Source organism: Apus apus, chromosome 27 (assembly GCF_020740795.1).
Source record: "Apus apus isolate bApuApu2 chromosome 27, bApuApu2.pri.cur, whole genome shotgun sequence".
In the NCBI taxonomy this organism is placed as follows: domain Eukaryota; kingdom Metazoa; phylum Chordata; class Aves; order Apodiformes; family Apodidae; genus Apus; species Apus apus.
Window position 1 is genome coordinate 960,926 of NC_067308.1, and position 16,501 is coordinate 977,426.

The following is a 16,501-nucleotide window of genomic DNA, read 5'->3' on the forward strand; positions in this document are numbered from 1 at the left end:
TACTGCTCCAGACTGCCCCAGGCCCAGAGGCACCTTTGCTCATGGAATGTGTTACCAACCGCCTCATCCAACATGCAAAACAGCACAATTACAGAAATGGGGACACTGCTTATGTTCCCTGTAACTCTGCCTTTTCATTTCCCTGTCCACGACAAGCCCATTCAGCCACACAAACTCCTTTCAAGTGACAGCATCAGAGGCCAAAATGTTCCCAGGGGAAGTGACACGTCAGCACCGGCAGATGATGCAGCCAGGGATGAGGAGTGTCCCACCTCAGCAGCTGATGCCATCCCCGTGCCCTCAGGGGCCTCACTTTAAACTGGTCCCTGAGCCCAGGGCTCCGCATCACTCTCAGGCTCAGCCTGGACATCCACACACAAGGGTGGGCACCAGCAACCAATGTCCTTCATGCTCTCACTCACACGCTGCCTGGCATCGCCCTTCTGGGCAGGGCAGCTCTTCCCTTGCCTTCCAGACTCTCTCAGATTGAGCTTTCATCTTGGCAGAATGTGGCCTGGGCTCCTGTGGCATCCTCATAGAATGATAGAATTGTAGAATGGGTTGGGTTGGAAAAGACCTTAAAGATCATCTAGGTCAAACCCTCCAGCATGGGCAAGGGCATGTCCCACTAAACCAGGTTGCCCCAAGCCCCATCCAACCTGCACTCGGGATGTTTCCATGGCTGGGGCTTCCACAACGTCTCTGGGCAACTTGGGCCACCCTCACACTACCCAATGTCTTCCTAACATCCAACCTAAATCTCTCCTCTCCCAGTTTAAAACCATAACCCTTTATTTTATCACTATATGGCCTTATAAAAAGTCTTTCTCCTGATTTTTTGTCGGTCCTTCAGCTACAGAAGGCTGCTACAGATTCTTCCCAGAGCCTTCTTGTTCTCAGGTTGAACAACCCCAACTCTTTCTCTCCTTCTTCCCAACCTAGCTTAAGCAGCCAACCAGCACAGGTTAAGCATGGAGACTCTTCCTCTCCCAACACTCTTTACTCGACTCCTCTGATGGACTTGGAGGCACCCCCGTGTCCAAGGCACACGTTGTCCAGTGGACACACGTCCTGCTTCCTGCCCAGGTCTTTGCCACAACCTCTGCTGTAGCCACCCTGACTACTGGCACACCAGGCACGACTTGGCAGGGTGGGCACGGGACACTCAGCCCTGCTCAGCAACAAGCAGGGTCCAGCAGCCTGGGCAAGGACAGTCACAGGAGCACAGCACAAAAGGGGCCTCCTGCTTCACCTGAAGCACCACCAGAGGAGCAGGATCAAAGCTCTTCCTATGGTGTGGGATGCAGGGGCTGAGAACAGAGCTGGAGGGAACCACACCCTCAGTCCCCAGCTTGAGGCCTGGCTGCAGGGACAAACCAGCCACTGCTCAGGACCTCTGCAGGCACAGCCTGCACAGCAGCTGAGGGAGCTCTCCCTGCACTGCTGCTCCAGACTCATGTCCCTGCAGGGACAGTGACACACACAGAAGGACCCTGCAGCACTTCATGCTTTTGACCTCAAGGCTGCTCCAGGGGGGAATAAGGTGCCATTCCTGCTCCCTTCCAGCCCTCCAGTGTTTCCAGGATATGTCACCAACACTACCCAACCTGTTCCGATCAGGGAGGAAAATCCCCCTGTGTCCAGCCCCTCCCTTACCCATTTTACACACACGTTCTCAGCACATCCCCACTGTGCACAGTTCCAGCAGAGGACTCACACCTCATGTCACACATATGTACTGGCTGCCACACGTTCCTTCTAATCCTTGGGGGCCACATCCAGTTCCAGGGTATGGAAGAAATGGTTGAAGGTCAGAAAGACCAGGACACATTTTGGTTGGTCACATGAAGACAGAGCCTTGGCCAGCTGGGTGTCAGCCTGCACAGAAATGCCTGCTAGCAGGTCAGTGGGTATCACATCAACTGGAAGGCAGTATCCAACCTCACATGCTGCTGCCGAGTTGTTTGGAGGAACTCCTGGACAACTTTTACATATTTAGATAGAAACACACACTCCTCCACCGGCTCAGGTTTCTTTCAATGACCCCGGCCATTGAGAGCATGGAGCTCCTCCAGGAGCTGGAGGACAAAGCGAGGTCTAAGACCAGCCTTTTCCCGTCCTCCTGTTTCCCTCCACACCACCCATTTCCCTCTGGCCAGCTTGGCTGGACACCTGAGCAGGGAAGGAACACCAGGAGACTCAAGCTACAATGCAGCACCAACTTTAATGAGGGCAAAGAGAGAAACAAAGCAGGGCAGGGGGAAGGGACCCGCGCCAGGCTGCTCCCAGGGCAGCTGGCACTCAGGCCCCTCTTCACAGCAAGGGGACACACGTCTCCCTCCCACACCCATGGGCACAGGAGGGGGAGCAGGGCCCCTCTCAGCTGCCTTCAGGATCAACCCATGGCACAGCACAGCAGCAGACAACAGGCACTCGTGATGCAGAGGTGAAAGCAGCAGAAGCAGAAGACATCAGCTGGCCATGTTTCCAGGCAGCACAGGCTGGCACCTTGCAGGAGCCACAAGGCTGCTCAGCCCAGCTGCAAACCCTGGTCAGCAGCTCTGTCCTCAGTCCAGCACCTGGCTTGGGGCTTTCTGCTCCAGGCATCACTGGACTCACTGCCCAGCTCTAGCAGGGCAGGCACCTCCTGCCATAGCGACCACCAAGACCATACAAGTTGAAGCCCCCAGAGTTGATGGGAACTCCATCCTCACTCAGGATGTTGCCAACAGCAGCAGAGGTGGTGGATCCCACGGCGGTGTTCTGGGGGAAGGAGCTGAGGATGGGTCCAGGCAGGGTCACCACCACGGGAGAGGGCTGGATCACCACACGGGAGTCCTGGCACTGCCTGACACAGGGCTCGTTGCAGCTGTTGGCCAGAGGGGTTGGGCCACAGGGACGGCACAGATCGTAGCAGGACATGGCTGTGGGATGGAGCAGCACCTGGGAGACAGGGCAGGGCAAGAACAGCACAAGCTGAGGGGCAGCCTGAGAGCTGCTGGCCAAGACAGAAGGCACTGGCTGGGGAGCAGGGACAGGCTGTGCAGGGAGGAGGAGAGCCTGAGGATCCCCCGTCCCCAAGGGTTCCCTGCAAAGGAAGCCCAAGACCTTCTCCCATCTAAGCCTGGTGAAGAACCAGACGGACAGAGATGCTGGGAGCAGGATCAAGACTCTCAGCAAAGGCTACAATGAGGCAAAGACTTGATCACGAGGAGAAGAGAAAGAGCAGAGTGAGGCAAGTGTGGTTGGAACTCACCTTGTTCACCAAGGAGGAGAAGGCAAGAGCAGTGGATGAGGGAGCCTGCTGTGGGACTGGCTTTTATACTGCTCCAGACTGCCCCAGGCCCAGAGGCACCTTTGCTCATGGAATGTGTTACCAACCGCCTCATCCAACATGCAAAACAGCACAATTACAGAAATGGGGACACTGCTTATGTTCCCTGCAACTCTGCCTTTTCATTTCCCTGTCCATGACAAGCCCATTCAGCCACACAAACTCCTTTCAAGTGACAGCATCAGAGGCCAAAATGTTTCCAGGGGAAATGACACAAAAGGGAAGGAAGAAGATGAAGGCAAAAAGGAGAAGACCCAGCTCACCAGTCAGCACTGGTGTATTAGTCTCCTGGGCTTGTTAGGAGCCTCTCTCCACCCACATTACAGACATGGTTTAGCACTGGACTTGGTAGAATCGGGCTCATGGCTGCACCCAGTGATCCTCGAGGTCTTCCCCAACCAGAACGATTACAGGATTCTGTGACATGGAGCCTCATTCCCTTCCAAACCTGCCATCACAGGCCAGACTTCCAACAACTTTCCCATGAGAGGACCAGCCATCTCCTCCTCAGCTTTCCCTTCCCACATCCTCAGGCTGTCTTAGGCACCAGTTTGCCAAGGCTGTCAGTTCTGCCCTTGGGCTTCAGCCCTGCTGTGTTATCAAGCATTGCTCTGCCATGAAATAAGCCAGGCTGGTTTCCCTACCCTTCCACAGCAGCACCTGGACACCTCCAGTCACCAGCACCTGGACATCTGCAGTCACCAGGACAGCCATGGTTCAGAGGGAAGGACACTGCTCTGCCACAACCAAGTTTTGCTTCTCCTATTAAACTGGGATTTTCCACCCCTAACAAAGGCACCTGCCAGGGACCAAATGTACTTCCTTTCCATCTCCAACTCAATGGCTCAGCTTCTGCTGTGGCCCCAGATCCTGGCAGGACAGCACGCATACACTTCCAAACACTCCACAAGATGTCCATACAACACACAAGTCTCCCCACAAGCAAGTAAGGGCTGGCAGTGCCAGCAGGGGCAGCCTGGAGAGCAGCAGGAGTCAGCATCTCCCCAGGGATGTGCACACCAAGGGAAGGATTCAGTGCTTGGCACTGCAATTCCTGTGGTCAGAAGAGGAGCTGAATGTCCCCAAGAGGAATGATAGCCCTGCTTGGGGCACCATCTGCAGGCTTCTGACACTCCAGCTAGGTCCTCATTGCCAAGGGAGGACAAAATTACTTCCCCAACTAGGCTGGGACTCCACCACAGACAGGCAGCTCTCCTCACAGGGGCCCAGGCCAAAGTCCTCATTTTAGATGATAAGGGGAGTTTAAAAGGTGCACGGTGTCAACCTGATGACGACAGCAAAAGTCCATGTAAACAAAAATGCTATCAGGTCTCAGGGGGAGACAGGCACTACCTGTAGGGTGGGAAACAGGAGATGAGCAGGATTCCAAGCCCAGGAGCAGCAGCCTGACCAGTACGAGCCCCATTGCACAGAACCTGAGCAAGAAAAGTGTAGAGACCACAGACAGACACAGCCCAGAGTCCAGCTCACCCATCACCTTCACAGTGATGAAGCACAACTGACATCAGGCAGAACAGCCAGTCTACACACCAGGAGAACATCCAGTGATGGCTCCACAGGTCAGCAGACAGGACAGTCATAATCACACAGACAGGAAATCAGGGTGAGACATCAGGTCCAGAGAGAGGGGGGGCTGATAGTCAGGCACAAGCAAGCCCACAGCAGGCTCCCACTGCTGCCACCAAGCTGAGGACAGAACCAAGAGCTCAGGACTGAGCTTAAATAGAGGCCTGGTCAAAGGGAGGAGAGAGGGTGAGAGACCCCAGGTGAGGCTGCTCAGGGGCCATCAGGCCTGTTGGTGCTGCTCTCAGGCCTGCACAGCTGGGCAAGAGGAGAAGATCTGCTCTGCCCTGGGACACAGGACACCAGCTCCTGCTGACAAAGCAACAGGGAGAAGGGCTTCTCCCTTCAGGAAATGAAGCTTATTTTTCCCATCTCATCTCTGGACCACAACACCCACAGGTAGAGCCTCCCACCAGCCCTTGACACCCCCACAGTCAGCCCCTGTGCTGGGGGTCTGCCCAAAGGCCCTAGTGATCCAACACACCCTGCTCTCCTTGATCCTGTGCCCCAGGTGCTGCTTCTCTCCCTGGTACCACCTTTCAGCCAACCCTGCTCCTGCTGCCAGCCCAGCCTGGCTCCTGGGGCTGGTGGAGAGGGCATGTCCTGAGGGCCCTCCCACCCAGCAGGGCACAGGGGGCTCTGGCAGCAGCTCTGTCAGGGCAGATGGGCCTTGAGCTCTGGGGACAGGCACTGCAGGGGCTGCCACAGCAGGTGGGGCAGCACAGCAGGTGCCCCTCACTCTGCCTGAAGCAGCACTGGGGGAATAAACATCACCTGTGGAGGACTAGAGTGTGTGGGAGGAAGGGATGGGCAGCTGCTCCTCTCCCACACCCCCAGTGGCTGGAGCAACCAGCACATCCCACTGGAGTTTACCAGCCCAACTCCACACACAAGCCAAGTGACTTCCCTCCCTGATGGCACTGCTTTTGCAGTTGAGGGCAGAAAGGCAGGAAGACACAAAGGCTGAACCCTGGGTTCTTTCTTCCCTTCCTCTGCCTTGCAGAGGACACAGAGGGACTTGTTCAGCCTCCTCCCTTCAGTGTCATGGGCCACAGGTCATGCCAAGTCCCAGCAGTGACCGTGCAGCTCTGCCAACACTGCTGAGTGGTTCAGAAAGGGGCCTGAGGGGCACAAAGAGGAGATGTGGGAGCAGAGGTGAAGGGACACAACTCCTTGGACATCTGGCACACCATCCTTGGAGCCACGGAAAGCACCACTGGGGTTTGCTGACAGACACTACAAGTCTGGTGTTTGGGATAAATGGATGAGGGTGATGTTGGATGGCTTTGTCATGTGTATAATGGAGTCCCCTGCAGGTCACCATTTCAGTGGGACAACGACTCTCAGTCCCAAAAGAATGTGTGTTCCAAACACGCCACATCCCACCAGGCACACCTTTTGACTGTGCAGCACCCATTTCCCTCTGGCCAGCTTGGCTGGACACCTGAGCAGGGAAGGAACACCAGGAGACTCAAGCTACAATGCAGCACCAACTTTAATGAGGGCAAAGAGAGAAACAAAGCAGGGCAGGGGGAAGGGACCCGCGCCAGGCTGCTCCCAGGGCAGCTGGCACTCAGGCCCCTCTTCACAGCAAGGGGACACACGTCTCCCTCCCACACCCATGGGCACAGGAGGGGGAGCAGGGCCCCTCTCAGCTGCCTTCAGGATCAACCCATGGCACAGCACAGCAGCAGACAACAGGCACTCGTGATGCAGAGGTGAAAGCAGCAGAAGCAGAAGACATCAGCTGGCCGTGTTTCCAGGCAGCACAGGCTGGCACCTTGCAGGAGCCACAAGGCTGCTCAGCCCAGCTGCAAACCCTGGCCAGCAGCTCTGTCCTCAGTCCAGCACCTGGCTTGGGGCTTCCTGCTCCAGGCATCACTGGACTCACAGCCCAGCTCTAGCAGGGCAGGCATCTCCTGCCATAGCGACCACCAAGACCATACAAGTTGAAGCCCCCAGAGTTGATGGGAACTCCATCCTCACTCAGGATGTTGCCAACAGCAGCAGAGGTGGTGGATCCCACGGCGGTGTTCTGGGGGAAGGAGCTGAGGATGGGTCCAGGCAGGGTCACCACCACAGGAGAGGGCTGGATCACCACACGGGAGTCCTGGCACTGCCTGACACAGGGCTCGTTGCAGCTGTTGGCCAGAGGGGTTGGGCCACAGGGACGGCACAGATCGTAGCAGGACATGGCTGTGGGATGGAGCAGCACCTGGGAGACAGGGCAGGGCAAGCACAACACAGGCTGAGGGGCAGCCTGAGAACTGCTGGCCAAGACAGAAGGCACTGGCTGGGGAGCAGGGAGCAGGCTGTGCAGGGAGGAGGAGAGCCTGAGGATCCCCCATCCCCAAGGGTTCCCTGCAAAGAAAGCCCAAGACCTTCTCCCATCTAAGTCTGGTGAAGAACCAGACGGACAGAGATGCTGGGAGCAGGATCAAGACTCTCAGCAAAGGCTACAACGAGGCAAAGACTTGATCACAGGGAAAAGAGAAAGAGGAGAAGAAGAGAAAGAGCAGAGTGAGGCAAATGATGTTGGAACTCACCTTGTTCACCAAGAAGGAGAAGGCAAGAGCAGTGGATGAGGGAGCCTGCTGTGGGACTGGCTTTTATACTGCTCCAGACTGCCCCAGGCCCAGAGGCACCTTTGGGAACTTAATGTGTTTACCAAGAAGCTAATTTTTCATGTTAAACATCCCATTTCAATTAATGAGTTGCTTGTTTACACTCTCCGACTCTGCCTTTTCATTTCCCTGTTCATGTCAGGCCCATTCAGCAACACCAGCTCCTTTCAAGTGACAGGATTAGAGGCTACAACATTTCCAGGTGAATTTGCAACAAAAATGAGGCAGATATTTCAGCCAGCTGGGTGGAGTGGTGCTGTATTTTCAGGTGATGTCAGCATCTTACCCACCCGAGGCTTTTACCTTTTGTTGTAGTGAATGCAGGTTTTAATTACAAGCCTGGGATTAAAAGGCAGTCTTTATTTTTGCAGGGATTGGCCAGTTCCAGAGCTCTCTGTGCCTCTAAGGCTTTTAAGCCTTCTTAAGCATCATCTTTCCATCAGGGAGATTATGCTATTGGGTTCTTGAACTTTCTTTGGTATGTTGCATTGCCCTTAGGAAAAAATGAGCCCATTTTGCCTTCTCATCTCTGTCCACATTGCCTGGAGATCCTCAGTCATCAGAACAAGAATGTTTCAGCAAGAATGACATTGCTTTCCAGCCAGTATGAGTTGGCCACTACTGTTTTCTTGCAGAAACCACTCCCTAACAAGAACATTTTCTGCCTTCAGAACTCTTTCTTCCTCCCTTCTCCGTGATCTATGGCTCAGCTTCTGCTGTGGCCCCAGATCCTGGCAGGACAGCACACATACACTTCCAAACACTCCACAAGATGTCCATACAACACACAAGTCTCCCCACAAGCAAGTAAGGGCTGGCAGTGCCAGCAGGGGCAGCCTGGAGAGCAGCAGGAGTCAGCATCTCCCCAGGGATGTGCACACCAAGGGAAGGATTCAGTGCTTGGCACTGCAATTCCTGTGGTCAGAAGAGGAGCTGAATGTCCCCAAGAGGAATGACAGCCCTGCTTGGGGCACACCTCTTGACACCCCAGCTAGGTTCTCATTGCTGAGGGAGGACAAAACTTCCCCAATGAGGTTGGGATTCCATCAGACAGGCAACTCCCATCCAGAAGGCCCAGGCCAAAGTCCTCTTTCAAGACAATGAAAGGTTTTAAGCTCACAGAAGATGTCTAAGAACACCCCAGCATGACTGCAGCACAGCCCTGCATGGAATGGGGGGATTCCCTTCAAACACAACAATGTTCAGAACCCAAACCATCCTGTCACCAGTTTGCTGCACTTCCACTTAAAACCCTTCCAATAAGCACATGGAATTAAATGCAAAGAAGCCCTTTCCTACCATGATCTGGATGAGGGAACAGAGTGTCCCCTCAGCACGTTTGCTGCTGATACAAAGCTGGGAGGGGTGGCTGACACACCAGAAGGCTGTGCTGCCACCCGACCAGATCTAGACAGGCTGGAGAGCTGATGAACTTCATGAAGTTCAATATGGACAAGTGCAGAGTCCTGCTTCTGGGGTGGAATAACCCAGGCACCAGCTCACATTTGGGGTCATCCTGCTGGAAAGCAGCTCCATGGAGAAAGATCTTGGAGTCCTAGTGGACAAAAAGTTATCCATGGGACAGCAATGTGCCCTTGTGGCAAAGAGGACCAATGGTATCCTGGGGTGCATTAAGAAAAGTGTGTCCAGCAGGTCCAGGGAGGTTCTCCTCCCCCTCTACTCTGCCCTGGTGAGACCACACCTGGAATACTGTATCCAGTTTTGGCCTCCCCAATTCAAGAGACAGGGATCTACTGGAGAGACTCCAACAGAGGCTGCAAGGATGCTTAAGAGATTGGAATGTCTCTCCTATGAAGAAAGGCTGAGAGAACTGGGGCTCTTTAGTCTTGAGAAGAGAAGGCTGAGAGGGGAACTTATCAATGTCTATAAATACCTGAGGGGTGGGTGTCAAGAGGAAGGGACCATTCTCTTTTTGGTGGTGCCCAGTAATAAGACAAGGAACAATGGGTACAAGCTAGAACATTGGAAGTTCCACTTCAACTTGAGGAGAAACTTCTTTCTTGTGAGGGTGACAGAGCCCTGGGACAGGCTGCTCAGAGAGATTGTGGAGTCTCCTCTGGAGACTTTCAAAACCTTCTGTGTGCATTTCTGTGTGGTCTGCCCAAGGTGATCCTGCTCTGGCAGGGGGTTGGACTAAGTGATCTCTAGACATCCCCTCAAACCCCTACCATTCTATGATTCTGTGATTCTACCACCTGTCCATTCTCCCTGACTTGGGTCCCATCCTGAGGGTCTCTGTAAAGGCTTGACATCCTGATATAGGCTGTTCCCTCATAACACGTTGTCTTCTTTATCTGGTTCAAGCCTGCTTGTGCTAATAGCTCAGCATGGCTTGTGATCATTAATGGAGGGACATTTCTAGAGGGTCTCCCTCCCAGCAAATAAGCACAGAGTGGAATTTTGGGGGACAGCTTTCTTTTAGGGAAGACAAGAAGGTGGCCATTTGGTGCAAATATGTACTTTAAAGGCCAGGAAATGAGCAGTCTTGGGCTGCATCTGAAGCAGGACTGTGGGGCCAGATGCAGACTAATCCCCACAGAGAAACAGAGAAGAGAGGGGAAGTGAGTAGAAATGAAAATCAGAACTCATGTTTCCTTTTACACAGTAGACCTGGCTGCCACATATCCCTTCCACCTCACTGGGGCTACATCCAGCTCCAGGACTTTGAAGCAGTGCTTGGAGGAGAGAAGGTCACTTTCCAGGTGGTAACATGGAGTCAGAGCCTTGGCCAGCTGGGTGTCAGCCCTCACAGAAATGTCTGCCAGTGGGACAAAGGGTTATTAACTCAATGTCAGTATCCAGTCACACCACTTGCACACACGAGCACTGGGAGAAACTCCTGGCCACATTTTCCATATTCAAACAATACCACACACTCCACCATCTCAGGTCTCTTTCAATGACCCCAGAATATTGAGAACACAAAGCTCTTCCAGGCATGAGAAAGGTTCAACACTGGCCCTTAACCTGTCTACCATTTCCCTCTGGCCAGCTTGGCTGGGCAGCCCAGCAGGGAAGGAACACCAGGAGACTCAAGCTACAATGCAGCACCAACTTTAATGAGGGCAAAGAGAGAAACAAAGCAGGGCAGGGGGAAGGGACCCTCGCCAGGCTGCTCCCAGGGCAGCTGGCACTCAGGCCCCTCTTCACAGCAAGGGGACACACGTCTCCCTCCCACACCCATGGGCACAGGAGGGGGAGCAGGGCCCCTCTCAGCTGCCTTCAGGATCAACCCATGGCACAGCACAGCAGCAGACAACAGGCACTCGTGATGCAGAGGTGAAAGCAGCAGAAGCAGAAGACATCAGCTGGCCATGTTTCCAGGCAGCACAGGCTGGCACCTTGCAGGAGCCACAAGGCTGCTCAGCCCAGCTGCAAACCCTGGTCAGCAGCTCTGTCCTCAGTCCAGCACCTGGCTTGGGGCTTCCTGCTCCAGGCATCACTGGACTCACAGCCCAGCTCTAGCAGGGCAGGCACCTCCTGCCATAGCGACCACCAAGACCATACAAGTTGAAGCCCCCAGAGTTGATGGGAACTCCTTCAGCACTCAGGATGTTGCCAACAGCAGCAGAGGTGGTGGATCCCACGGCGGTGTTCTGGGGGAAGGAGCTGAGGATGGGTCCAGGCAGGGTCACCACCACAGGAGAAGGTTCAATAATCACACGGGAGTCCTGGCACTGCCTGACACAGGGCTCGTTGCAGCTGTTGGCCAGAGGGGTTGGGCCACAGGGACGGCACAGATCGTAGCAGGACATGGCTGTGGGATGGAGCAGCACCTGGGAGACAGGGCAGGGCAAGCACGCAAACGCTGTTTAAGAGTAGAGGTTTAGGTAATCCCATCCCCAAGGTTTCCCTGTGAAGAGAACCCTAGATTTTTTTCCCTCGTCCCCTCAGAATGGCAAAGAGAACCTGTGGGAGCTGGATCGAGGATCAAGGTCCTCAGCAAAAGCTACAATGAGGCAAAAACTCAGTTGAGCCCAAAAGGTAAAGAGGAAAAGGAGAAAGACAAGAAACAGGCAAAGGTGGTTGCAGCTCACCTTGTTCACCAAGAAGGAGAAGGCAAGAGCAGTGGATGAGGGAGCCTGCTGTGGGACTGGCTTTTATACTGCTCCAGACTGCCCCAGGCCCAGAGGCACCTTTGCTCATGGAATGTGTTACCAACCGCCTCATCCAACATGCAAAACAGCACAATTACAGAAATGGGGACACTGCTTATGTTCCCTGCAACTCTGCCTTTTCATTTCCCTGTCCATGACAAGCCCATTCAGCCACACAAACTCCTTTCAAGTGACAGCATCAGAGGCCAAAATGTTTCCAGGGGAAGTGACACCTCAGCACTGGCAGATGATGCAGCCAGGGATGAGGAGTGTCCCACCTCAGCAGCTGATGCCATCCCCTTGCCCTCAGGGGCCTCACTTTAAAGATCCTCATAAGAAATGGGGCATGTTTTCTTGCAACTCTAAAATAAGAGCCCTGACATCAAAAGAACTTTCTGTGACGGGAGTCACCACATCCATTGCACAAGCTAACACACAAATCCATCACATTTAGGTATAAACTTCCCTGTTTACTTGAATACTCTGCTCAACAGGTTTTAGGGTCAAAAATTTAACATCAAGTGCAACCAATATTCTGTTTGACCATCCCTATCTTATCTGGAGACTTACCAGCAGCTTCCAATCAACAGAAGGATATTGGAGAAGCTGAGACACTTCTCTCCAACACACAAAAAGTCTAGTCCCTCCCTACTCCACAAGGTCAACATTGAGGCTTCCCAACTCTTCCTTCTTCACCCCCAAGGCTACCAAAAATTCTTCTTTGATCCTACTCACTAGCTCAATAACAGACACTGCAAAAAGCTCAGCAAGCTTTCCATGAGACATCAAAACTCATCTCACTTACACATGGTTTGAGAATGTCGCCAGGAACATGCTGGAGGCAAGTAGACATCAAGATCTCTTTCCTCTCCCCAAGCATCTCAGCAAACTCAGACATGCAGTTTTCCACTGGCTCATGTTAGTCTGTAGCCAGTCCCTGTGCTGGGGGTCTGCCCAAAGGCCCTAGTGATCCAACACACCCTGCTCTCCCTGATCCTGTGCCCCAGGTGCTGCTTCTCTCCCTGGTACCACCTTTCAGCCAACCCTGCTCCTGCTGCCAGCCCAGCCTGGCTCCTGGGGCTGGTGGAGAGGGCATGTCCTGAGGGCCCTCCCACCCAGCAGGGCACAGGGGGCTCTGGCAGCAGCTCTGTCAGGGCAGACGGGCCTTGAGCTCTGGGGACAGGCACTGCAGGGGCTGCCACAGCAGGTGGGGCAGCACAGCAGGTGCCCCTCACTCTGCCTGAAGCAGCACTGGGGGGATAAACATCACCTGTGGAGGACTAGAGTGTGTGGGAGGAAGGGATGGGCAGCTGCTCCTCTCCCACACCCCCAGTGGCTGGAGCAACCAGCACATCCCACTGGAGTTTACCAGCCCAACTCCACACACAAGCCAAGTGACTTCCCTCCCTGATGGCACTGCTTTTGCAGTTGAGGGCAGAAAGGCAGGAAGACACAAAGGCTGAACGCTGGGTTCTTTCTTCCCTTCCTCTGCCTTGCAGAGGACACAGAGGGACTTGTTCAGCCTCCTCCCTTCAGTGTCATGGGCCACAGGTCATGCCAAGTCCCAGCAGTGACCGTGCAGCTCTGCCAACACTGCTGAGTGGTTCAGAAAGGGGCCTGAGGGGCACAAAGAGGAGATGTGGGAGCAGAGGTGAAGGGACACAACTCCTTGGACATCTGTCAACACACCAGACACATCTTGGAGCCATGGAAAACATTGCTGGGGGTTGCTAAGAGACACAAGTCTGGTGTTTAGGATAATGGGACTTGGGTGAGGTTAGATGGCTTCGACACAAGTAAAAGGCAGTCCCCTGCAGGTCACCATTTCAGTGGGACAGCTGCTCTCGGTTCTTCAAAAACCTACAAGTGCACCACATCCTTCCAGCCACCCCTTTACTCTGAGATCACAATGGCTAGAGCAGAACACTAGTGCACCCTGGGCTGCTTTACAGGAGGAATTGCCAGCAGGTCGAGGGACTTGATCCTTCCCCTTCTCTCAGCACTTAAAAGGCCACACCAGGAACACTGTGTCCAGCCCAGGGCTCCTCAGTGAAGGAGATGTGAAGATACAAGAGGGAGTCAAGCAGGTGATTAAGGGACTGGAGTGCTGCTCAAATCAGGAATGACTGAGAGGTGGGAAGAGCAAGCTTGGGGTGGGGACCCACTAATGTGTTTCAAATACCTGAAGGGCAAACATGAGAAAGAAGGAGGTGGGCTCTGTTCAGAGCTGTCCCTGGAAAACACTAGAGGCAATGGGAATTAGAGGAAGCACAGAAAGGTCCATCTGGGTGTCAGAAAGAATTTTTTCACTGCGAAGCTCATCAAGCACTAGAACATTTTGCCCAGGCAGATTGTGGGTTCTCAGTCCTTGGAGACAGCTGAGCCATCCGGACCCAGAGCAACTGGATCTACACTGACATAATGGAGTAGAGGATTGCACCCAATGGTCTCCAAAAGTCACTTCCACACTCAGTCATGTTGTGATTCTGTCATTTCTCCCTCTGGCCAGCTTGGCTGGGCAGCCCAGCAGGGAAGGAACACCAGGAGACTCAAGCTACAATGCAGCACCAACTTTAATGAGGGCAAAGAGAGAAACAAAGCAGGGCAGGGGGAAGGGACCCGCGCCAGGCTGCTCCCAGGGCAGCTGGCACTCAGGCCCCTCTTCACAGCAAGGGGACACACGTCTCCCTCCCACACCCATGGGCACAGGAGGGGGAGCAGGGCCCCTCTCAGCTGCCTTCAGGATCAACCCATGGCACAGCACAGCAGCAGACAACAGGCACTCGTGATGCAGAGGTGAAAGCAGCAGAAGCAGAAGACATCAGCTGGCCGTGTTTCCAGGCAGCACAGGCTGGCACCTTGCAGGAGCCACAAGGCTGCTCAGCCCAGCTGCAAACCCTGGCCAGCAGCTCTGTCCTCAGTCCAGCACCTGGCTTGGGGCTTCCTGCTCCAGGCATCACTGGACTCACAGCCCAGCTCTAGCAGGGCAGGCACCTCCTGCCATAGCGACCACCAAGACCATACAAGTTGAAGCCCCCAGAGTTGATGGGAACTCCTTCAGCACTCAGGATGTTGCCAACAGCAGCAGAGGTGGTGGATCCCACGGCGGTGTTCTGGGGGAAGGAGCTGAGGATGGGTCCAGGCAGGGTCACCACCACAGGAGAGGGCTGGATCACCACACGGGAGTCCTGGCACTGCCTGACACAGGGCTCGTTGCAGCTGTTGGCCAGAGGGGTTGGGCCACAGGGACGGCACAGATCGTAACAGGACATGGTTGTGGGATGGAGCAGCACCTGGGAAACAGGGCAGGGCAAGCACAACACAGGCTGAGGGGCAGCCTGAGAACTGCTGGCCAAGACAGAAGGCACTGGCTGGGGAGTAGGGACAGGCTGTGCAGGGAGGAGGAGAGCCTGAGGATCCCCCATCCCCAAGGGTTCCCTGCAAAGAAAGCCCAAGACCTTCTCCCATGATAGAGTTAGAGAATCATTTTGGTTGGAAAAGACCTTTCAGATTTCCAAGTCCAAGCATTGCCACCATGATGGTGAGAAGTAGCAAGGGAGGTCAGGTCTCAGGGAAAGCTACACCAAGGCCAGAAGAGAATGAAAGAAGGAAAAAGACAAAGAAGAGACAGATGAAGGCACTTGCTTCTTACCTCGTTCACCAAAGAGGAGAAGGCAAGAGCAGTGGATGAAGGAACCTGCTGTGGGACTGGCTTTTATACTGCTCCAGACTGCCCCAGGCCCAGAGGCACTTTTGCACACGTAAGATATTACCAACCACCTCATCTTGCATGCAAAACAGCACAATTACAGAAATTGGGGGTTTTATTTGTGCCCTGCAACCTTCTCTTCTCATTTCCCTGTCCACGACAAGCCCATTCAGCCACACAAGCTCCTTTCAAGTGACAGGATTAGAGGACAAAATGTTTCCAGGAGAAATGACACGTCAGCACCAGCAGATGATGCAGCCAGTGATGAGGAGTGTCCCACCTCAGCAGCTGATGCCACCCCTTGCCTTCAGGGGCCTCACTTTAACCTGGTTCCTGATGACTGGCCCAGGTCTCCTCATCACCCTCAGGCTTCAGCCTGGACATCCACACATGAGGGTGGGCACCAGCAGCCACTGTCCCTCATGCTGCACTCACTCATGCTGCCTGACCTCGTCCTTCTGGCCAGGGCAGCTCTGCCCTTGCCTTTGACACGTCCTGCTTTGAGCCAGGATGAAGCCAATTTTCCTTTTACTGGTTTGGTTTTTTTTTTTCCCTTCAGTAAGCTTTCTTGCAACTAGTAACAGAATGTTTCAACTAAGACTGATAACAGTGGAATGTTTTTCTAACTGCTGGGTCTTCAGTGTCACACCTTTGCTCTTTCAGCTCAGACACTACAGGGAGAACTCTGACTCCCCCGTAGGAGGCTGAATTAGACAGACAGCAAAACTGGCCAGAGATATTCCCTTCCATATATCTACGTTAGCTCAGAGGAAGGTCAGAGATCACAGAAGACAACTACCTTCCTGCTGCTTCTTCCTGTCTGTTCCATCCATGGCCGATGTCCAGGGAGGACTCTGTCCATCCATGACCATCAAGCCTCAGGCTCGAGCTCTCCTGACCCTCATCACTGTGTTTTCTCCAGCAGCAGTCTGGAATTTTTTTGGGACTGTTCCCGGCTCAGGGGAGTGCTGTGGGAGTTGCTGCAGGTGGGGGGAGGAAAGAGGCTTTTGCAAGTATCTGAACATATTTGTATATAATTGCATATATTTTCTTTTCTCCTTAGTGTTTAATTAAAGCTGTGCAGTTCAGTTTTCAATCCAGCCAAGTCTCTCTTTTTCTCTCTCTCCTTCTC

The 16,501-nt window shown here is 53.9% G+C and overlaps 6 protein-coding genes across 17 annotated transcripts in view; all 6 read right to left on the minus strand.

Annotated features, from left to right (window-relative positions):
- Positions 1-16,501, minus strand: part of LOC127394881 (feather beta keratin-like) — a 45,216-nt gene that overhangs the window by 3,824 nt on the left and 24,891 nt on the right. The gene's annotated exons all lie outside the window — the stretch shown is intronic.
- The window catches only part of LOC127394878 (feather beta keratin-like), a 42,379-nt gene that overhangs the window by 836 nt on the left and 25,042 nt on the right, over positions 1-16,501 (minus strand). The window contains exon 1 of one of the 4 annotated variants that reach the window (XM_051641176.1): positions 11,601-11,611. The exons of 2 other annotated variants lie outside the window; for them this stretch is intronic. The gene's annotated coding sequence lies outside the window, so the exon portion shown is untranslated. Of the gene's footprint in view, positions 1-7,464; positions 7,476-11,600; positions 11,612-16,501 lie in introns of those variants that run through there. One more of the 4 variants, XM_051641175.1, reaches the window with a different exon arrangement.
- The window catches only part of LOC127394880 (feather beta keratin-like), a 38,916-nt gene continuing 25,042 nt past the window's right edge, over positions 2,628-16,501 (minus strand). For 2 of the 4 annotated variants that reach the window (XM_051641178.1, XM_051641177.1), the window contains exon 2: positions 2,628-2,943. In XM_051641178.1, coding sequence (XP_051497138.1) covers positions 2,629-2,922 — 294 coding nt within the window. In that variant the 5' untranslated portion in view covers positions 2,923-2,943 and the 3' untranslated portion in view covers position 2,628. Of the gene's footprint in view, positions 2,944-7,464; positions 7,476-11,600; positions 11,612-16,501 lie in introns of those variants that run through there. The other 2 variants (XM_051641180.1, XM_051641179.1) reach the window with 2 other exon arrangements.
- The window catches only part of LOC127394873 (feather beta keratin-like), a 34,846-nt gene continuing 25,042 nt past the window's right edge, over positions 6,698-16,501 (minus strand). For 2 of the 4 annotated variants that reach the window (XM_051641165.1, XM_051641163.1), the window contains exon 2: positions 6,698-7,133. In XM_051641165.1, the coding sequence (XP_051497125.1) occupies positions 6,819-7,112 (294 nt within the window). In that variant the 5' untranslated portion in view covers positions 7,113-7,133 and the 3' untranslated portion in view covers positions 6,698-6,818. Of the gene's footprint in view, positions 7,134-7,464; positions 7,476-11,600; positions 11,612-16,501 lie in introns of those variants that run through there. The other 2 variants (XM_051641164.1, XM_051641162.1) reach the window with 2 other exon arrangements.
- LOC127394876 (feather beta keratin) overlaps positions 10,594-16,501 on the minus strand; it is a 30,968-nt gene continuing 25,060 nt past the window's right edge. For 2 of the 3 annotated variants that reach the window (XM_051641168.1, XM_051641166.1), the window contains exon 2: positions 10,594-11,339. In XM_051641168.1, the coding sequence (XP_051497128.1) occupies positions 11,025-11,318 (294 nt within the window). In that variant the 5' untranslated portion in view covers positions 11,319-11,339 and the 3' untranslated portion in view covers positions 10,594-11,024. Of the gene's footprint in view, positions 11,340-11,600; positions 11,612-16,501 lie in introns of those variants that run through there. The other variant, XM_051641169.1, reaches the window with a different exon arrangement.
- On the minus strand, positions 14,208-14,932 carry LOC127394882 (feather beta keratin-like). The gene has a single exon (XM_051641183.1). The coding sequence runs from the start codon at positions 14,930-14,932 to the stop codon at positions 14,639-14,641; it is 294 nt and encodes a 97-aa protein (XP_051497143.1). The 3' UTR covers positions 14,208-14,638.